This window comes from Rhipicephalus sanguineus, chromosome 5 (assembly GCF_013339695.2).
Source record: "Rhipicephalus sanguineus isolate Rsan-2018 chromosome 5, BIME_Rsan_1.4, whole genome shotgun sequence".
Classification (NCBI taxonomy): domain Eukaryota; kingdom Metazoa; phylum Arthropoda; class Arachnida; order Ixodida; family Ixodidae; genus Rhipicephalus; species Rhipicephalus sanguineus.
Genome location: NC_051180.1, coordinates 147688406 through 147711093, shown reverse-complemented (window position 1 = coordinate 147711093; position 22688 = coordinate 147688406). Strand labels below are relative to the sequence as shown.

The 22688-nt window shown below is 48.9% G+C and overlaps 1 protein-coding gene across 1 annotated transcript; it reads left to right on the top strand.

Moving 5' to 3' along the window:
- Window positions 1–4730: 4730 nt before the first annotated feature.
- Window positions 4731–22430, top strand: LOC119394331 (U-scoloptoxin(01)-Er1a-like). Its single transcript, XM_037661627.2, has 3 exons — window positions 4731–4788; window positions 18150–18184; window positions 19992–22430. The coding sequence occupies exons 1-3, from the start codon at window positions 4749–4751 to the stop codon at window positions 20271–20273; spliced, it is 357 nt and encodes a 118-aa protein (XP_037517555.1). The 5' UTR covers window positions 4731–4748; the 3' UTR covers window positions 20274–22430.
- The last annotated feature ends 258 nt before the right edge of the window (window positions 22431–22688 follow it).

Sequence of the window (22688 nt, the reverse complement as noted above, 5' to 3'; positions counted from 1 at the left end):
AAAAATGACCACCGGCGTCAGGAAAACCGGGCGGAGGTTCGGCAGGCCGGAGGGCGGGTGGGGGGGGGGGGGGGAGATCATCCCGCCGGAGTGTTTCACCGACACATCCACCGTGCCTCTCGTATCGCTACCTGATCGCAGACCGTGCAAGCCTATAAGCCAGCGAAGCGCCCGACGTTAGACTGCCGCGCTACGTCGGCCCCCGGGCGGTTCTCGTGGCCGACGCCGCGTCGCCTAGACGGCCGAAATGCCGGAGGGGGCCTCTTCGGCGCTTCCGAAGGGGTCGCCGGAGGTCACGCCGGCTACCGCGCCGCCTCCTTTTTGCCGCGGACGCGCGCGGGACGTCGCGTTTTCTCTCCGCGATAATGTGGCACTCCGCCGAGCGCAACGCGCTGCCACGCGCAGTTACCGAGACCCCTTCCCTCACTCGTCCTCATAAACCCACTTGGTTGTTGGAAGTTCGGCCCCGTTTCCTTTGGCGCGCTCAGTGGCACCTCAGCTGGCGCCGCAGTACAAAGTGAGTCAGAGTGTGGTGCTGTCATGGGGGGCCAAGAGAGTGAGGGAAACGTAATCAGCTACCAGCCGAGCGAACGGATCAGTGCGTCTTCGCGTTCCCGACGTCTCCTGCTTGAGCATAAACAGGGGCTGCTTCTGACCTGGGGGGCAAGGGCGAAACTATAGGGGAGGAAGAGGACGGCGCTTGCAAGCGCGACAGGCATAGCAGGTCCCTCGATAAGCCTTAAATATGCAGATGCGGCTACGTAAATTACTTAATGACAGCGACACTACACGCGCTCTTATTTGACAGTCAAGTGATGCATTGCGTAAGCAATACACGTCGCTAAAGATGCGCGCACGCCCTTCCTGTGTTTGTCAGTGACTGAATGCGTGCATGAAGGATCACTTCGACATTAATATGTGCATGGAAGCGTCCCATATTGAAGCTTGAGATCTGCTTTTCTTGTCACAAAATCATAACAGCCTATAATAAGTTGAACACAAACTGCTCTCAGCCTTGCCCCACTGACCATGCGCTTCGTTATTTCTTTGAGATGTGTGGGACAACAAAAAATAATAAATAAAGGTAGAAACAGTAAGACAAACGCATTACCGATATGTCACTTTTTGCAGCCCGGGCCCAGTGCTAAATTACTTGTAAGACACGTGCAGATAAAGGCCTGCCTCTTTCCATCGACCTTTCACTTGGCCAACAGGCAACATCACTTAAGACCGAACTAATCACTCGCAAGCTCGATAGGCAGAAAAAAAAAACAAAAAATAAAAAAAAAACAGAAGAAGGAAGCGTCATTAGGCAGCTCTCTCTAAGGCCACTTGACGAAGTAGCGTCCGCACGGGTACATTCCTCGGCTTCGGTTACGTAATCATATCCGGAAGAAACAGAAAAAAAAAAGAAAACATGCGCAGTATGCTCATTACTTTCCGATAATGGCGAGAGGGGGCCTCCTCGAAGTGAATCTATTTCCCTCGGGATCCTCGCATGATCGCCGGCGATTGCCGCCAACAAGCTATGCGTACACGTCGCCCGTTTCCTCAAGCGCACGGCGCCATGCACGGTGATTCGCATTGACCCACTTTCTGGCAATTTCTGCTGAGAAAGAAAATCAAGTGAACAACAAGCAACGAACACAGAAGAGACGAACCAGGACCAACGGAAAAAAAGTGAAAGTGCGCGTCTGAAATTGAAGGAAGGCTTTCGCGTTTCGCCTATACATATTAGTGCTATGCCCAGCGTTCGTGAAGTCGTGATTAGAGTGCGGCTTTCCCTATTAACCCCTAAAAGAAAAAGAAATAGAAACGCGTGAGTTCATCACAATTTGCGCTCAAACGCAATCACGCACACAGATTAGAAAGAGGAGGTGAAAACGACGGGAGAAGGAAGGCGACACGGCGGCGAGACGTAATCGGCGAGATCGTCGGACACCGATGCGCATTCGGTTCGGAGGACGCGACTCGAGGCCCAACTCGCTCGTGAGGACGGCAAGGCTGGACGGCGCCGCTCGGGGCGCGGGGAGCCTCTTACAAAATAGGGCCATCGGAATCACGCTTCTTCTTCTCCGACTGCCCGTCCAGGGTCAGCGAGCTGCTTCTTCCTCGCCGGTCGATTTGGCCGATAGCGCATCGCTCCGGGCCGAACGGCGCTAACGGTGTACACCGTCGCCGCTCGCATACAGTCGTGAGCACCTTTGTTAGCAGCTGGGCAAGGCCTTCCTCGGCGGGTTCTAATTAAGCGCGGCTGGACGGACGGAGAGGAAAGCGCATTCCACAGTGCTGCGGACCGTGGTGGGAGATGTTTCGAGTTGCGGAGCGGCGGTACAGCGATGCCAGGACTGCCGATGTATCAGCGGAAGGACGGGGGAATGTCGCCAACTGTCGTGAGCCACGGTGCTGGCAGGCGCATTGTGGGGGATCGTAACCTTGGCCTAACGACTATACGAGGCAAGCCACGCGTGGTCCAGAGAACAGTGTGAGCGTACAGAAAACGTGACCCGTTGACACCTCGCTTGTTGGCGCGTAGGTCCATTGTCTAGCCGTATTACGATATTACGCGCCAACAGCGTATTACGCGCCAACAGCGGCGTGTTCACATGGTGTTACGCCAGTGAAGACAAAAACGAAGAAAAACAGTGAAGACTAGACAGAGAGAGAGAGAGAGAGAGGTTTTAGAGCGAGTGCTCCAAATGTTTTGCCTGGTATGCTTACATACTCCAGATGAGGCTGGTGATGCCTGAAGTTACTCGCTTGCAGACATACAGAACCGACTCGCACACAGCATTTACAGGCAACGAGCCTAAACATACAGAATAACGAGCATCTAGAACGTCTGTTCCAAGCCAATGTCCCGAATGGAGACCAAGAACGCCTTCGTTACACTAAGGGGTGCAGCAGCGTTGCTTCAGGGTCCAAGAACAGGTGACAAAACAAAAATAGATTCTTGGCAGAGAGCGGTGTAGGAGTATGGTCAAACAGTACGACGCATATTAGAAAGCGTCAATGGCCATTAACTTGTTACTGTGATACAGTGTGTACGAATGGTTTGACCAAGCCGCTTGTGCGCTTTGGCCCTTGGGTGCCCTCGGTCAAACCAATGCCTGCGCCGCAATCTTTTTCTGCCTCTCGTGTGCGTTTTCTTTTATACTTCTACCAACTTGTCCAGCTTTGTGCAGTTCTATAGTCAACGCTTGGTGAAGGTGCAGCGCAGCTCCCTAAGGTCGCGTCTCCGATATGCATGCCAACTAATTTGCAACGGAGATTTATTCAAATATAAAGGAGAACAGTGCTGGTCGTATACCTTGCTCGCGGATATCACTGAACCGTTCTACCGCTGTAACGCACCAATGTGTTCAAGTATGGTCGTTAAAACATTGAGGATGGCACCATTACAAAGTACAGTCGAAACCCGCGATAACGAAATCCCGAGGGAACGAAATTCTCACCGCAACGAAATATTTTCGGAGCACCGGCGAACACCTATAGGAGTCAATGCATTTCTAACTCGCGACTACGAAAGATATTCATACCGCAGTCGCTCATTAACGAAATTTTTGAAACACGAGTGCGCAAATAATCTACACTCGCAACGTTACCTACATTCGAAAACTGCTTAAATGCATTCATGCTACACTTAAATTGTGCAGAACTATCGCTACAACGCACTTGAGAAGCAACCGCCATCATTGTTTACAAAAAAACATAAAGCTGGCGACAATGATGATGATGATGGCTTGCCAAAACACATGCTCGTTATCGCGGACTACGTAGCCAGATTCACATTTCTCATGGAGTTTCGTTCGTTGGCTTGGCTCTGTACTTGGCTTTGTCGGCTTTGCGCGCACATGGTCGCGTGTGTGGAGCCATTTGTGGAGCGTTTGCTTGGTCGGTTGGTGCACGTGAACTGTGTGTTGCGATTGGTTCGTCGGATTTCGCTGCTTGCGAAGATGCCGCCTGCAAGGAAAAAGCGGAAGTTGATCACGCTGGAAGATAAGGCTGCGATCACCAGTGAGGTGGGAAAGGGCAGGAAGAAAATGGACATCACCGAAGAATTCGGCGTTGCGTGCAGCTCGCTGTCCACGATTCTGCGCTGATCCGCGTTCATCCAGCGGAGCGGGAAGAAGGTTCGCCTCTAGGCGCACTTGATGACGGTACTGGTTACAGCGCAGTGCGGCCGTCACTGACCAGTGCATGGGGCGAACTTTGTGCCGTTGCAAACGAGATTCCCGATCGAGAGGCATGAAATTGCTGCATGGTAAAGCGCGCCGAAGCAAACTTACTGACCTTTAGAAATAAAATGTGTTTTTTTGTAAATTCCATGTCTTTTCTGCCGCATTCTCGCGCCAACGAAATTCCCGCAAGAGCGAAATTTTGTGCTTTCCCCGCCGATTTCGTTATTGCGGGTTTCAACTGTAGCAACTGTCATTTTAATGCATCCCGCAACAATGTATCGCATTTGACATGGCGTACTGCAGATATTTCATGCTGCTATGTTGACTACACTTTGTACTACCTCTATTTTTTTACTCAAACTTCCTACCTGTATAAGGGAGTTCACTTTGGCTCGTATAGGCAAAATTGGGTAACCTTACTTTAAACTTAAACGTAATTAGTTAAACATCGTTGACTGTGGGTCTCGCTAGTGGCTCTAAGAGCACCATAAACTTGTACAGCGACTCGATTTCAACTCTGGAGCAAAATCTAATAGCGCGTCGTTTTTTATTGCAGGTTTCACCACAATGCATCGTAACCTGATCGTCCTGGCTCTCAGTGCCACAGGTAAGAAACTCTTACTTAGTGCACAGCACGTTGTGTGAAATGCTCGCAAGCGTGCACGTATAATGGTGCTCTCGTTTAAAGTACACATCTACGTGTCGTGCGACAGTAAAAATTATTTTCTTTAGTAATTAATCGCCGTAAAAATATTGCTACGGAGATGCAACAATTTGCAACGATTGGGTATGTGTGCACATAAATCCTAACACTCTTCTGCGCTTAGAAAAAGAAAAAAAACTTCGCTTCCACCCCCGATCCCGATCCCTTTGGTCTTTTTGAATAATGTTCCTCGCTCGCTCGCTCATGATAAAGGCCAGAAGACAGGAATACAGCGTGTATAGCAAGTGAAGCTACAGGAGCGTCTTATAGACTATAAGCATGAACAATAGTCCAATCTAAATATCACCTCTAATTCTACTTACCGCTGAGCAATCAAAGTAGCAGCAAGTGCTTCAAACACTTTATCGAACAAATACAGGTGTCGATGCGTTAAAGTGCGTAAAGTACGACAAATGCGCCTAGGTCACGTGCCCTGCTTTTTGTGCGTTTCGGAATTAACTTTAGTCATTAATCTACGTTTCAAATGCCCCTCTAAATTGATGTCTGATGTATGGTACTACACATGCGCAAGCTACTGCAACCCTGTATTGACTTCTATTGACTTTTTGGCCAGCTAAATATAACGTACTAAGTGGTAAGCGGTCAGAGAACTAAGCGGTAATTTTCTCTCGGAGCTCTTTGCGTAGATAGACGGGACACATATCAGGCACGTGTATGCATTAAGGTCGCCATCGATTCATTCAATTGTATTGGTCCAAGCAGCATAATTTGAACTTGCGCGTGTCTCGCATTCGACATGTCTTGATGTTTAGTCCTGCTCGCACAAGACCACTCGTGCAATCACAACTGGCAGTACGACGAGGCAAAGAGAATATTTCGTTTACTTAGACCGTCTTGGATATTTACTGCATGCCTAGTCCGCCACGGTACACGCGATCGCCTTAAGCCTTAAAGGAGTACTGGCACAAATTTTAAATATTTTCGGATTGTTACTCTAAATAAAAATACTGGTGTCGAGAAACCTAAAACGAGTATTGTGGTGCCTGGGAATGCATTGTATATATTTTAATTACCGCTACCTTAAAAAGACACTTTCGGTTTCGATATCGAGGGGGCGGCTTCTCAGTGACGTTTCATGTCAGTATGACGTCACGGGGATACAGAAACTCAAGACGTACTAGCGGCAAATCCGTCATGTGCTCGTGGTGCACAACAACGATGAGTAAACTGTCGTCCAGTGACCCTGACAGTGATTTCTGCGATTTAGGCTGCACGCAGGACGCAGAACTCTCAAACTCGGGGGAACTCTCTTGACTCGTCGGGATAATGTCCATTGCAGTGGGGCTGGCTTGCAGATGCTCAGCGACGAAAACTTCAAAGTCAAATTAAAATATTTTATACATGTTCTCCGACGCCGGTGTGTGGACAACGTTGACACTGCATACCAAGGAAACGGAAGATGTCCCTTTTGCGATGTCTAAAAATCATGTCAGTACTCCTTTAAGCACGACGGGCTCGGTAAGCAGCTACACGGAAAATTGCACAATGAATCTTCATTCATTCCGACGCGTCACTTGCACATGAAAAAAAGGTTGCGCAATGGGGTGCAGTATATATCCTTGAACAATGAATAGCGTGATGCGGGCGCCTGAATGCCAAGCTCTTTAGTGTCTCGTTGCCTTGGCTGACATTAATTACCTCCGCGCCGGCAGCGCGCCGCACGATGAACTTTAACCTTAGACATTAGCGAGCGTTTAGGCTCCGAGAAATCATTGTTGATCCTTTGTGCGCGCGTTTTGTTATTTGCTTGCACATTAACTGTCGCTTTGTTAGCAATCCCCCTTGCCTCGCCTTCTTAATACGCATACAGATACTGGACTCGGCCTTTCCTCCTCCTAAGGAAACGGTAACTAACCGCATACTCCCAGGTGTACTGCGTACAATACAGCTGGACGTCGCGCCCCTGAAGGTCTTTTCGCGCCAATAACGGCGTCTTTGACGTTTCTCTAATGTACGCTTGGTGTTGTTCCTCGCAGGGGTCATTAGCTCATTGTCCGCTCCGCCGTCATTAATCTTGATATCCCTTTGTCCTCCGCTTCAAGCGTAGTGAAGGAAGTCGGGCGCCAAACTCCTTAACCTGCGTGCCCTGGATTATCCCTTGATCTGTAGCTTTCTCGTTCAGGACGCAATCTAAGAAGGCATCGCTCACTTTGCAATGGAAATATCGCGAGCAAACGCGATGCTCTGAACTGAACAAAGTGTGACAGAGGTGACTGACTTGGTTGCAGGAAGGCAAACCATATGTTAGTCGTGATTTTATGCTCAATGACGGAGATATCAGCGCGATCGAAGTGTGGTACGGGGAATGTAAGAGAATAGAGAATAAGAAAATCGTTTTAAGGCAATTCCTGTACAAAATCCGCCATAAATCAACGCATTACGCGATGTCCCCTAGAAGTAGAACAATGAAAGTACTATATCATACAACGTCAGTTATGAAAGCTTTATAGTAACAATAACACTTAAGCAGCTGAATCCAACAGGCCAGTTCAACTCTACCCATTGGACATATTAGGGCCAATCGGTACAGTTAGTTCAAATAGGTCCAATTGTGTACTACATAAGCAATTGATAAGATGGGATGTCTAAACGTATTTTTTTTTTTTAAACAGGGAAGCAACTTGCACATTCTGCTAATGTTTCTTCTACGTTTCTCGACCACTTGGTAATACACGAGGCACTCATAGTTAACTGCTGATCAGTCAAGTCTCGTTGCTCTTTTTACCTATTTTTTTTTCCCTCATGTCTTCAAACACCTGGCCAAAACTCTTTCCAACCACACCGAACTTTTTCTCTTTTCTCTGATTCATTAATTCCTTCGCCTGCTATTAGGGTACAGCTTTCAACTCGAAACATGTTTGCAGGCACATGAAAAGCAGGTCACTTTAGAGGATTATTCATTTTTTTCTTTAGTTTACGATTCGCTATGGTCGTGCCCTCAACCTTCACCTCGTTACATTGAAGTAAGGTCTGCAGAACTCGACCGGAGAAGAATGGCCGCGCAACCAGCCGCCACACTTTTCTTTTTGATTCCAGCTTCCTGCATGCTCTTCTTTCTTGTTCTAGCACGTGAACCACCAACGCATTCACTTTCACTTCCATCGCTTTAACGACGAAGAGAAGAAGGGAGCACTTCGAGAGAGTCGGCTTGCGCGATCTGCTCCCACGATTTGTTCGGACTGCACATTACGCCGCTCGCTCCGACGGAAACAGACGATCGCGCGTGGTGAGAGAGCGACGCCATTACACCTGCCCCGACGTTATATGCACGTGACCTCACGCACGTTCGGCTGCCCCGGCGAGTGTCGAAGCACCCTCCCAAACGGCGCGTTTATGTGCACCCTGCAGTTAAGCGGCGGGAATCTCGAAGGCGCGCAGGTGGCGCGCCGTAACACCACAGCCATCATTTTTGCCGTTGCATGCGAAGGCGACCAAAGCGCAATGCAGGCGATGCAGCGGGGATGCAAAGCACCCAAGCCGAGCGGTCGTTGCAAAACGAAGCGCAGTCAAGGCCGCACGGATGCTCTGCTTCATCGCTGCCTATATAGACACGCCATCCCAACCCTTTCCTTCCTTCCCGCCTCGCAGTATGGACGGCGGTAAATCTTCGCGGCTCGAGAAACGCCTCCGTGCGGCCGAATGCTGCAGAAACAGGTTGCAGAAGCGTGCGCGAGAGGATCGGTGTTTTTTGATACATCGGTCGATTGACCGCATGCGGGTCGTTTGGTGAGGTTGGCGGCGCTCGATGAGGATTTGCAGGTGTGCGGCGTGCCCTGTTGGGTGTATGTAACGTACTTGCCCAGTGTTTACGTTTGAATGTGTTACCGCGTTAAAGGATCGCTCCGTGTAGCCGGCGAATGGTACAAGTGTCGGGCGCTAATGAATCCCTGTCGTCGCCTTAATATGTGGTGTGGTTACGCACCGGACCCATGAGACGGCCTTATGCCACATGCAGAAAGCGGCCTTAATGATTACTTCCAAATCTTTGCATCGTTGCGATAGTCGCGAGAATGTCAATACTTGCTGTTATTGTATGTGCCGTTATAATCTTCATCCGTCATGTCATTGTAATTTTGCCAGGAAGAGAGGAGGAGGAAAAGGAAGGAAAGGCAGGAAGGTCAACCAGACGCTCGTCCTATTTGCTATCCTACGCTGGGGGAAGGGGATTAAGGGAGGGAAAGAAAGGGAGATAGATAGAAGGGAAAAACAATGCACGCGAGCTTAAAGAACACAGCTGCGTTCCGTAGCTCTGGACTCAGGAGCTCAGGCCTTATGCGTTCCACTGTAGCGAGTCGTGTCATGGTGCCTACTGAAGGCTTGCAAGTACTGGACATAGAACATCCAGTACCTGTTGTACTGACTTAGCGTAGGGCGATGTCAGCTTGCCGACGAAAACGCGATGTGTGTCCAACAGTGACTGAAGCACTATGATGCTTGGTTTGTCTTCTTCAGGCAACTGGTTAGTCGGAGATTCAGTGTCCACTGTTGCCGATATGCAGTGTGAATCTTCATGTCGCTGCGACTTTGGCAACGTAGGCCAAGCTGCATCAGTTGTGTACATGTCTTCCTTGTTGTTCTGGTTTGCACCGGCCCTCGCCGATCCGTGTGGCTGTGGCTTCGGCAGTGGAGGCCAAGTAGAATCCCCAGGAAACGTGCGTTTTAATGCGGTTCGTTTCGTGCCGGCCGCGAAGGGTCCGGGTGACAAGGGAGTTGGTGAAGCAGGGCGTTCAAGGGGCGCTGCAGATGCACAAGCATTGGTTTTCTTGAATGAACTTTAGCGCCGATTTCGCCGCTTTCTGACGGTTTCGGCAGCCTCGCGATGCGATATATGGTTTCTTGCCATTTGTTTCAATACAGCAATTTCCCTCTTCGATTCTGGGCGCTCTTTTGAGGAAGCTTCGTCAGGTCTATTACTATTTGAACACTTGAGAACACATTGGACTTGCCAGGGAAAACGCGTAGAGAAAGCATGCGACTCGGTATTTTTCCGTTGGTATGTGGTAGCGAGAGAAATCGACAACACGTCCACGTTCGAACCTGAAACATCCGCTGTAATGCGCGAAATGATTTGCATCTCATGAGCTGCGGATTGGTCATATTAGTCTTAAAACTTTCTTATGAGAGTGTCGCATTCGTTTACGGACGCAAGGTCCAGGTTTCTGCGGAAACCTATTACCTTAAACAAAACAATAAAAATAAAAATAAAACATAAATAAACATTCTTAAGGACATGCCAGCGCATCGCAAAAGTGCCCACTACTCCTCTGTACCTACGCGCAACATAAAGGGGAACACTCCAGCAAGGAAAAATCAAGAAATCAGCACTCAACAGCTCCTTCGAGCAGTTCGTGGGTCGTGGCATATGCTACAGGTGTGAACGGTTCAGTTTGGCAATTGAAAAGGCCAAGTTAACGACAGCCAATTGAAAAAATTGGCCACGTATCTGCGTGCTTCGCTGCAAATGTCGTGTAAAGACGATAGAAGAGGCGCTGTGTGAGATATGGACGCCATCTGGCAATACGTCGGGAAACATGAGTGCTGTGTTGCGTGCTGGTAGTCCCGGCGCAGCAGCAGGCGAAGACCGGCGGTGACCAACGCGACCGGCGGGGACGCCAGCCAGCCCGAAAACGCGGTTTGGCGCGAAGCGCTGAAACAGAGAAACGTCCGCACTCAACGAGTACTCTCCACACACTCTTTTATTTACACGTCGCCTGGGTAAAACAGGAACGCCAGAGCGGCGCCCACAACCGGCAGCCTGAAGGCCGCCCACAACGCTGCTTTTTCATTTTTTAAATATTTTTTTTCACCTTCTTGGCCTTCTCAAAACTAAAGTTTTTCAACACCAACCCATGGCATTCGTACAGTGCAACAGAACCGAAACCGAAACACAACAATGAGCTCGTGCGAAGGGCACGGAGGAAGGCAAATTTCAGCGCAGTCGCATTTTCAGCTTTGTTGAAACAGCGCTCACTAGACGACGACGAAGTAAAAGAAGGCACAGGGCAGGCGCTGCCTGTCCTGTGCCTTCTTTTACTTCGTCGTCGTCTAGTGAGCGCTGTTTCAACAAAGATGAACGCATACCAACTAGCTCAAGCTTCCATTCTTATGCATTTTCAGCGCAGCTTAAGAAACTAGGGTCCTTAAAATTACGTATGTATGCATTTTCTATTAAAGGAACACGCCACCTAATACTTACCTAGTGATGTTGCACCTCAGATATGCATGATATTTACTTTTTGATCGACAACGTTCACAAGTATGAACAGCCGTACCAGTTCAAGACGGCTGGCCCTTGGGCAAGTGGTTCAACTTTGGCCGAGTGGCTGAATCGAGGGACGTGCCGACAAACAGAAAGACAGACAGAAAGACAGACAGACCAAAATTTCTGCGCTTAAGTTCCCCAAGACAGACTATCGTCTTTAAAAGAAAGACTATCGTCTTTAAAAATCACAGCATATCCACGGAGTGAATGATGATGAGTGGGCGAAGCTGCGGAGGTTCATCGGTAAACCGTGAATCTTCCGTGAATTCTGCCCAGTACATCATCACCGACGTGAGATCGGGCGCGTTTATACTAAAGGTTCGATGAGAGTTATGACGACTTGCAGCTCACTTTAATTTTACATGTACGCTGTGAATTTTCATTGTTTAGAAAACCATTGCTTTAGAAAACATCTGGCGTCTTTCGTTAAGCAGCTGGCGTCTTTTCGCTTTGCTTTAGAAACATCTGGCGTCTTTTCGTTTTGCTTTTAGAAAACATCTGGCGTCTTTCGTTGATTTATTTCATCAATCAACGGCGTTTTGAACAAAATTATTATTGTTTAATCACGCACAGGAGAAATCTCACCAGGCACTACCTTGGAGGTAAACAATGGCTGCTAATGGGAATGAGAGACAGAAGAAGTCGGCTTTTAGCTAACACTTACACTTCTACTTCTACTAACGTTTCCTACTGGAACATGCCAATGGCTGCTAATGGGGAATGAGAGACAGGAGAATTCGGCTTTTAGTTAACGCGCACGCTGCGAATTTTTTATTGTTCAACAACGCACAGGAGAAATCTCCCACCGGCACTACCTTGGAGGTAAGATCTGGTACTAGCGTTACGACTGGTTACGCACTACGAAGGACGAACGGGTGCCGCTTTAAGGAGCTTCGTCCCTAAAACAAAAACAATAAAACGGAAACCTGGTGGCAAGGTCATCACAGTATGAAATATTCTAGAACAAAGGATCACACAATGGACTTAAACGAACATACCTGTTAATGGAAACATGTAAGAGGGGGGAAACGGCTGGTTAACCACTTCAGTATAAGCGTTATGCCCCCCCCCCCCCCCCCCACACACACACACAAGCTAGGTAAAGATATGGGGAAGTTTGAAAGTAAAGGTATAAAGGCGGCGAGGGAGAGAAAGAACACATACACAACGTCAGGGTGTGTGTTGCCATAGACATTCCATTTAAAAAAAAAGAATTGCCGCATATGAGCTTATGTTTGTCTGAACAAGTGCCTGTGAGGAGCGTAATAATCGAGTATTTTCATAATTAACACAAGATCTTAAGGATTTCCTGCGTTATTCCTGTGTTAAAAACAGTAACACGAAGCAAAAGGAACCTTTTGTTTCGTGTTACTATTTTTATACTTTCATACTATTCTTCGTCACTTGAAGGAACATTCAGGGTTGAAATTGCGCTGTCGCTGACGACAAGTCAATCGGCAACAGCGTCAAAAGCACAACGAAACCCGTCAACGCCAGTCGCCGTTCCATATCTACGAGGATGAATCCACGGAAGTGGCTACACTCGCGAAAGTCCTCATGTTCTGCAATTGTGGTTCAGGCGACCTATTTTCAATGTATAGCTCTCATCAGTTGCCGGGCCGCCTTTCTACTTCGTGACAGCGTAATCGCACCAGAATGCATCAATCGCCGAAAGCCGCGTGGACTTCCAGCGAGTGGAGAGTTTCAAACGGGAAGATACATGGATAACTACGTACGCGTTGCACTTTCTACCGGAACAGGGACGCGGCTTCTCACTGCGCTCCTTTCAAATCCAACCCTCGTCGTGTCAACGCTTGCTCGCGAAGGTTTCGGAATATCGTCCCGCAATGCGTGATACAACAAGCCTCGTCGCCGCGAAAACTCAACGTGCCACGCCGGACAGACAGAGACGGACAGGTGCCTCGGACGAAAAAGATGATAGACGATATCCGACTCACGCGCCGAGCACGATTCGTGCGGTGCAGCTATTGACTCGGCCGGGCCACTCCGCCGGAAAAGTGCTCCGCGGGGGTCAGCGGCGGCGCGATAGCCTCGTCGCGAGCCAATGAGATGCGTCGGCCTCGTTGGGCGCTGCGAGGCATCGCGCGAACTCGACGTCGAAAGTGCAAAGAGCACGGCTTCCTCGTGACGCCCCCGTGAAGGCGAGCTACGACGGACGCCTTTTCGTTCGGCGCGGACGAAATCGGCCGGTGCACGTGCGCGGCCCGAAATCAGCGTAAACTGTGTGGAGACCGGTGAATTGCGGAAGAAGTTTTTTGGCTCACATATTCAAAGCACAGAGAGCGAGAGCGAGCTATTCAGCCTTATTACGACGTCTTAACATATACGTCGAAATGGTGCGTAGAAGCGTTCCGGAAAAGTTTATGGCGCGTTGGCATTTAGGGCGGGAAGAAAGATGAGAAGATAGCCGAGCATCGATGTTACCTGTTTTGCTGGTTCCTTAAGGGTACGCTTTACACGGTTAGGTTTAATCTGACCGAACAGAATGCGAACGCGTTAAACAAGAAATCACACCTGCGGAACTAGTCGTTTGATTACATTAGCACGTCGTTAACCCGCTGCCTGGTATGTGCCGCGAAAGTGAGCGAGGGACCATTCGAAATGCTTCCTCGAACTAAAATGGAGACCTATCTGGGCTATTCATCGAGTCAGGCAAAGCTCGTTGGTCAGTGAGCACATCATCATGTCCTACGGCATGTCGGGCTCAACAAGGTGCACTTACCAACATTGTTAAAAACAGCGCAAAGGAAAGCAGAGACAAGAAGGACACAGGACTGGAGCTCGTCCTGTGTCTATACTTGCTCGTGCTTTCTTTGACGCTGCTTTTAACTGTGGATACGGACCAACGCTAGTCATTCGACTCCGCGGCCATACATTACATTTGCGAAATTTGTAGCCTTTGCAGCCGGAACACTGGAGTTCTCTGATCACGACACGCGCGTTCATGTAAACTCATGTAAACATTTATACGAAACAAATTTTAGAATAAGAGAGAGCTGAGCTAGTTGGTACGTATTCATGTTAAAATGACCGTGCGTGCAAACAGGAAACAACAGAGAATCAAGACATCACGTGAAGGCTGGTCGGCTGTCGTGGTGTCTTAACTTCTCTCTTGTGTTCGTGTTCCCACGCCTAGTCTTTTAACATGAATACAAAACAAGTATTAGACCAAGAGAACAAGACATTTAAATCGCAATAATCATAGGTATAAAGCTTGTTCTAATCACTGCATAGAACCCCGTAAATGTACATCAATTAAATGCATGAATTAGATAACATTAGTCGTATTCATCGCATCCCTCAGAAGACCGTTTGATTGCATCACGAGAAAAAGAGTGCCGATAAGTATTCGTCCATTCAAAGTAAGGCTCAAGCGCTCACCTGAGTCCCCCGCTCACGCTGTAACAAAGTCATACTCTGCATAGTTTTAAAGCATGATACGAATCGCTAAGCGTTGTATACTTCCTAGTTTATTCGTTTTCCTCAAGCAGACAGAATCCTTTGATGCGCGCCATAAAAAGGCCTTGCGTTCAAAGTAATCAATCAGTTGCGAGTATAGCGCTGTGTGTGTGTGTGTGTGTGTGTGTGTGTGTGTGTGTGTGTGTGTGTGTGTGTGTGTGTGTGTGTGTGTGTGTGTGTGTGTGTGTGTGTGTGTGTGTGTGTGTGTGTGTGTGTGTGTGTCTCGATCCCTAGGTGTTCCGTCTTGTTGCGCTGGTAAAATTTGTCATAGACATAATCCGCAAGAAAGGATAAAATCACTTACAGAAAAACGGCATTGTAACGAAGTGCAAGATACATTCATACATTGATACATTGGTATACAGGGTACTTCGTTGTAAAGGTAGCGCATCGTAACCCTCGCATGGTCGCCCTGACGTAAGCAATGCGTCATTATAAAAGTCATTTCGTTGTGAAGGTATCGTATACGTAAAAGAATTCGACCGTACTTCTCCCTGCATTTTAGCGTGTTGCCATTCTGATGTCCGTTCTTTTCTCTTCGGCGCGTATCAGCCGTTTTCGATAGACACTGCATCGAGTGCTGAAACTAGAATCAATAGGAGCAGGGTTAAGCGGCGGGAAGATAATAAATCAGACAGGATGTGGCTGGCATTGCAACTGAGACTAATGCCGGTGTCACACTGTCACGATCGCGATCGGGCCTTATCCGGCTCGAATTTCTGCATCGTGATTGGCTACTTTATGCTAGCTGCAGAAGACATCCAATCACTGTTGACAAGCTTGATCCCGGTTGAACTTCATCGCGGCCAGCAGTGCACCGTGTGACACCGGCATTAGAGAAGTAAGCCTAGTCCGACATGCCACACAATGCATTGAGCTTATACTCGACGGTTTGTTGCAAGAGCAACGTAACGTGCACCAACGAAAGCGAGACAGCATAGAGGACGGAAAATGATTAGGTTATGTGATCAGATCATAAAATTAGCCCTCACAGAATACACGAGCGTATATAGTGAGCCGACAAAAGACGGTTTGCCAAAGACCCTTTTCCTGCTGCAGATATATAGGTCTAGAACAGCCTAATCACTCGTACAAGGAAACGCAATCCGTAATTACGATGCCCCGACTCCGCCGCACTGGCTTCCTCGGTGTCATCGCGGTGCTCGCATGTATACACGAACGAGCCATACCCATCGCCTGCCATTCGTCATCCTACAACGTACTACACAGTGTCTCAAGCGGGCACGGTTCTATAAACAACCGAAGCAGCTAGGCGGGTCTTCCCATAGGCGGTGTCGTCCCGTCCGCAAGGTCCTGTCTGCGCTCGGCAGAGACACGCGCCGTATGGCAGGCGCATATGCGTCCCAAATGGATGCGTGCCCTTTCCGATCGTGGCATTGGCCCTAGCGCAGGCCGGAACGAGCGCCTTCGCTGCCCTTTTTTCTTTTCTGTACATCGTTGCGACGGCCTCCAGCGATATTTCACGTCCAGCCGCTGCACCGAAAGCTGCCGCTATCAGCGCCGCTACATCGTCCCAAGCAGTCGTCCATAAGCCCTCTTTTACGTTCCACTCTTCATCATCTTCTTCTTATTCGGCCGTGTTCGTAGTTCCTTTTTGTTTCTGTTTCTCTCGGCTGTCTGGTATTTGCACGTCCTTTGCGGGTCCTTGCTTGTTATTTGCGTTCCCGGTCGCCGTCTCGCCTACAAAGAGAGTGAGAGTGTGTGAAAAGGAGGAACGGAGCCGCTTGGCTAGACGTCTCGTCAGGGGAGTATACGGGAGCTCTCTCGCACGCGCAGTCCTTTCAGAGGAAGCCGGTTCCCCTCGTGGCGCAAGAAGTAGTGACCCACATATCCGCGTTGCTACTCTTTATTGCGTATCCAATTAAGCGGCGCCTAGACAACAGCCGCGCGTTGTTTGTTTAAGGCGTTTTGCTCTGGGCGTTCGGTGGAGCGACGGCAGTGCATCTTAAGCCGGCGCAGGCTCTTGGCAGTGTGTATGAGCAGCGCTGATACCGTCGCCAGCCGAGACCGACATACTTTGATGACAGTGTTATTGTTCAATAATATTGACTGAGAAGCAAAAGTAGATAGCTTTCGCCTTCGAGTTGGCTTAGGCAAATGCTTGCCGTGCCGTGTGTTTGTGCCGTATGTTTGTGCCGTATGTTTGTCTCGTGTGTTTGTGCCGTGTGTTTGCCGTGTGTTTGCGCTCTAGCTATTTTTGAAATGGTCTACCAACTTGCCCAACCACAAGTTCTTTTACAATGCATTAGGGACCGCGCGACTTTTTCCGTACTTACTCTCTAAGCCTCCTTTCCTTTTCGTAACAGTAACCATAAATGCGTCCCCTCCACCCCCCCCCCCGCCCAACCACCGAAGAAAAGGAAAAAGAAAAGCCTAGATGTCAACTTTGCAACTTTCCTACTGCACAAGTGCCTTCGTAGGCGGTTGATTATAATTCCAAACATGCTGCTCGCCGTATCGGAAGGGCCACTAATGCGAGACACGTTCTTGAATGCGAGCATAACGAAAAGGCTGAGCAAGAATGTATTATGCGGTCAGCGAGTAAGCAAGCACGATAGCATCATCGCTTAACGAGTCCCTTGCTGCTATACCCGTGGGACAACGCTCACGCGCATTCTGGAATGTAACTTACGAAGGCCGGCCGCTGATGTACGGCCGATGTATGCATTCTGGCTATACTGCGTCGCCTCCTAGGATACATCCGAACTTTGTCTGCTTCTTTTTTTTTTTTTTGTCTCCAGTTCTTCTCTTCGCCGCTCACGATTTCACGTTTTCGACGCCTGCGTTACCAGAAAACTACCACAGAACAGCCTGCTTCGTTTACATAAAGAGCAGAAACGGCTCGTGTACAGAAAGATGGAAAGATATTCGAGCCGGGACGTTCTTGAAGTTTTATATTGCAGGCTACAAGAAGAAAATCAGACGTGCCGCGGGTATACATGGGAAAAGTGCGCTTCTTTTGCAGTGCACAGAGGTCTTTCTTTTTATTAAATAGCTGAGCATAAATTTAAGTACTTTTTTTTCTGTACGAATCCGCACTCTGAAACGGTAGTTCTTCGGACTCCGTGGCAACTTCTCTCAAGAGGAGATAGTGCGCACGAAGCGCGAAATATGTGGTATTTTATGACAGAAGGGCCAAGAGGGACCAAAAAAAAATAACACCAGAAGCTCCCGAAGTGCTTTGTTTAAGTCAGCCTTGCTGAGTGTCGGCTTCATGGCATGTGCCATCCAGAAAGGTTAGAGTACGATAACTATAAGATAGTGTTTATTTATTACCTTTTAACAGTAAAGTAAAAAAGAGTTATACTTACATATAGTTTGATTTAAAAGCATCCCATTGATTGAATCTTGAAATATGCGTTATTTTGTCTTGCCTTATGTCGAACTTCCATTGTATTTTCGTGTTGTCCTCTTGAGCAGAGAGGCCGGCATGAACCTCGTGATTGCAGGTAATAAAACCTTTATTAAATTTTTATTTCAGCTCTCTACCTGGTATGCGGGAAGTCGCTTCACAGGGTGAGTACACGCATTCTGTGTATTTAGGACACGCAGTGACGCTGCGATGCTGCGCGATATGCGCCAATGCAGGTGCAACGGAAGAACTTACGAAATGCTGGGTGCGAATGCCATAAATGCACAAGACATTTAAAAAAGAAAACTAGCCCTAATGACGCTAGACATTTCTTCCTTTCTGGCCGCTTTCAGAATACCGCAGGCACTGAATCTAGGTTGCCTTCTGACTGTTGTTATCAATCTGTCACTCTCACTATCAAATGATATTACTATCACGCATCGGACATCACAACGTGGTTACCTGCATGCAGCACCGAAACAGTCGGGCAATAGCTCTCTTAGTCAGGCAGTCCACATTTCGGGCACGCAAGTCTACACGTCCAAGTTAAGAGGAAGTAACTACAGAACCTCGAAAGACGGAAAACCAGAAGACTGAAACACTGAAACAAAGAAAAGAAAAACATATTAGACAGTTTCAAGCGCGAAGGGCATAAAATCGAATCCAAGGCACAATATGCAAAACGTGTACGACGCCGTAACGCAGTTAGTACTTGGCTTCCAAAAAAGCCGTAAACCAGCGGGAGACCTTTACGCAGGCCAGTTGCATAAAATTATCACCGGCGCGATGGGAAACGTAATGGCCTTGGGCTCCACACATGAGCAAACACATCCGCAGCCTGGAGCGTGGAAGGAAGACGAGTCTGTCGGCCGGCGCGCGTGCTTGGCAAATATACCACATGCCATGACGCGAGCGCACTTCCCCTCCCTTGATGATTTAGAGACGCAGGTATAGCCCTCCTCTCCGACGGTCCGGCCGCAAGAAAGTTGCAAGAAACACACGGGTGCCCACGGGGGCACGGCGCCTGCCAAAGTGCCTTGATACTGACATTGTGTGCGTGGGTACCCGGAAAGTGCGGATTAATGGCGCGGTCCCAGTAGGGGGAGCCAGTGCGCAACGCCAGGGACTCACGCGCGCAACGCTCGTAGTTCTGCGATCGCGACGGTGACGCGCGCAGTGTCTCTGCATCGCAGTTGTGTAGCCTTGGCGTTCAATAGAATCTCCAGAAGCTGGCGCGGGCGAGAGGACGACGCGAGGGTTAACTCTCGCCATTGTTTGCGGCATAGCCCAGGCGAGACGCCTTCGCAACGGCGGCCCGGGATTGAAGAATGGCGCCGGGCGACCGATGGGTCAAACGGTCTCTTCTGTGTACACGCGCCGCAGCAGCCGTCGGATATCCTTCCGACGCGCTCCATTGTCGCGCCTGGCGCGAGGAATGCGTGGCGGAGCGAAATTGAATGTTGCCGCTGGGAAGCGGCGATTCGAGAAGCGTGATGGGAACGGAAGACCGCGAGAATGCGTTTGAGATTGCCGCAGCCAGCCGGAGGCTTCCGAGAGGCTTTGGCACTGGCCAATTGTTTAATGCACGTAGGTGCGATAGGAAAGAGAGCCAGAAACCTTTGGGTTAAGAGGATTTGCACGGTGGGGCGCCAACAGTCGACAGCCTATATACGTTTTGTGCAAGACCCGTGTAGCATTTTCAACGTTGCGCATTCGAATGAAAGCGAGGCCTAACAATAAGCGCGAGTGGCACGATTCGCGAGTCCTTTCTTCCGTCATACCTCTTTTTGTTGGCCGGAACCTCTGCCATTATCTCGTTTGTCATCATCATTAGTCGGTGTCCGTTCCCGTGCCCATACATTTATTCTGTATATGTAAGTGTGCGTATTTGTGAGTTGGTGCTCGCTCTCCGGCACTGACTACGTACCCACTGCCGTACCTAACCCTCGCATTCTCCTCTCCCTGGCGCAGTCGAAGCGATGGGAAGAGTTTCCGGACGTCGAATTCCACTTCGACTGCAGTGACAAGCCGATCGGATTCTACGCCGACATGGAGTTCGACTGCAAGATCTTCCACATGTGCGACGCCTACGGCCGCCGTGTGCCGCACATCTGCGCCAACGACACGGCCTTCAACCAGCGGTACCGGGTCTGCGACTGGGAGTACAACGTCAACTGCGCGGACTCTCCCAACTACTACTACCTCAACGACCTGACCTACGAGACGGAGCCGCCGACCAATGCCAAGGCCTAGTCCGCCAGATAACTAGATTCGACTCTGCGCACGGTTCAACGCTCGCCCTTTTACACTGCCACCCCTCCATCCCCTCCCCCCTCGGATAGATCCACATTCCTCCCAGACCTTTCTCACACACCCGTTAACCTTCTAACGAGCCCGCCCCATCCCAACTCATTTTACCGAAACAACACGTTCCCCCCCAAATGACACCCAGTACCTCCCCACCTCCATTATTCCCCAGTTAGCATGGAGTTCTGCACAAATCGGTCGTAGGCGGATATCTCAGCATTGGGTAGCATCCAAAGATCACGGATGACTGGTTGCTTTGCAGCAGAATTCAAAACTAAAAGCTGTCCTGGCAGACTCGTTCAGAAATTGGCGATGCTTGACAGAGTCAGTTGCAAGGCAGAATCCAGAGCGCAGCCGCAAGAAAGGTTGCCGATGGTCAGAGGTCACTCCTTGCCCAGGAAGTTTACACAGTCGTGTCACCGCGACTCATCAAGCAAGCGAACTCTGGCTGTGCGCTCAAAGCGTCTGCCGTGCTCGATTGCTTCGTCACGGGAAGGCAATAAGCGTTAACGACAGTTTTAAGCGTAGATTAACATCGCAATAAGTTAGAATTGCAGTAAGGTGTACAATAAGCTTTTCTCGAGAAGCACTGAACGTACCGCGCATTTGCATGTAAGAACGTCACGACGACCTTCCAGCTTGCTTTCAGAAGACGTGGCACTGATCCCTTTCTTACGGCCAACGTTGTAAGTGTTAGACAACGACAACCAACGTCGCAGCTGTCGAGGCTGCGGTGACGCGATGACATCCCGTCGTCGTATGACGTGAGTCTAGGTCAGCGATAATGGACCTACCCGCCTGTACCGGCCAACGGGAAACGCGCTTCCGAAGCAAACTCATTTCCGGTAAATGTCAGTCAGGCCTAATTGCACGACTCGCGCATCGCCGGCCTTCTGCCAGGACTATCTTCGATCCAAGAGCTGTGTGGTGGGCACGCCGGGATCTCGCGAACAATCAGTGGCTGCGTTGTTGTTACTGCTGCTCGGTGGCACGCAAATGAGAACCCTGTCCCTCAAGTTATCGTCAATGTGCCCAGCAAGTTTATTGCGTAACGTGGGGGGGACGCGCTGTCTTGGCGTCTCGCGTCGTAGCTGCGTCCGCTGGCCTAGACCGTTAAGAAGAGCGCACTCTGTCGTTACGCGGAACTCGCCGCATGGGGCACTGCAGTCGTATAAGCACTTGCAATTAGGCGTCCCATCTGTTAGCTTAGGAGTGAACAGGCAGAGATACCAGATGTTTGATCGTTGCTACGGCAACATTCAAGCAAAACGGAAGCTTTGTAAGGAACGAGTGCTATTCGGTTGGTCATTGGGTATGTAGAAGATCTGACAATAACATGTAGGAGAGCGTACAGGTGATTCTTTTATTATTACTGGCTTTTTAAATTTGATTGAATGGTGCTAGGTGTTCCCAAATGAACCTTATCACGACATAATGTTTACCCTTGCTCCCCAGCTTCCCCCAGCCTCCCCCCCTCCCATTCTCCAGTGCATTTTTTGTTAGTTCGTGCGAAAAAAAAAATTTACAGGGCCACGAGTTGTTGTTTTGAAAAAAAAAATAGCCCTCACGATTTACGTGCAGTAATTATGTCGTTTGAAAAAAGTAAACTGACGCTTGCGGTGCTGTGTCTAGGCCATAAAAATAGCCTTTAAAAAATCCGGAAGAAATAGGTAATTAAGGATTGCGTTTTTAAGTGTGCCTTTCATCTCAATCAATGAAGCGTTTTTGTTTGGCATAGTTTATCATGTACACACACACAAACACGCTCTATGCTCCACACACACATGTAAACTTTTAAGTTATATGCTTTTACCTCTGACGAAAAAAAAAATACATAGCGGTTAGTATCACCATCAGTAAATGCGGGAAAATGACGGTCGTAACTCATGACGGTGTACATAAGTGATTCTGTGTGCCCAACACATGCAATGTTTACATTGTCGCGTACTGTGTTAGACAAAGCATCAGCCCGAGGAAGCTCAAAAACAAAACATACGTTTGTGTAGTTTCGTGTTCCACAAAAAAATATGACAAAATAAGATGTCCATTGTGTGTGTTTTATGTAATGTACATAAGACAATAAACCAAATGTTATTTGTACAAGTTGATGTGTCACTTTTCACGTCTTTTTCATGTGTTCCCAAACATGGTAGCTCTTATGACTCGATTAAGATGCTCTTAAGCGAGGGGAATAGTATTTATGGTCTAGGCGATTTTCCTGTGAACAAGCCTATCTTCATCAGAGATCAAATGGAAGGGAATCGTACCTAGAGTTATTTAACCGGTCGTTGTAAAGCCTAAGGCCAAGTTCGTGCCGCTTCGAATACGTTGAGCTGGCTTTCCAATAATAGATGATTCCTG

Coding starts and splice junctions, on each gene's coding strand:
- LOC119394331 (XM_037661627.2), top strand. CDS start 4,749: ATGCATCGTAACCTGATCGTCCTGGCTCTCAGTGCCACAG. Junction 4,789..18,149: donor CCTGGCTCTCAGTGCCACAG/GTAAGAAACTCT, acceptor TTTTTATTTCAG/CTCTCTACCTGGTATGCGGG. Junction 18,185..19,991: donor GCGGGAAGTCGCTTCACAGG/GTGAGTACACGC, acceptor TCCCTGGCGCAG/TCGAAGCGATGGGAAGAGTT.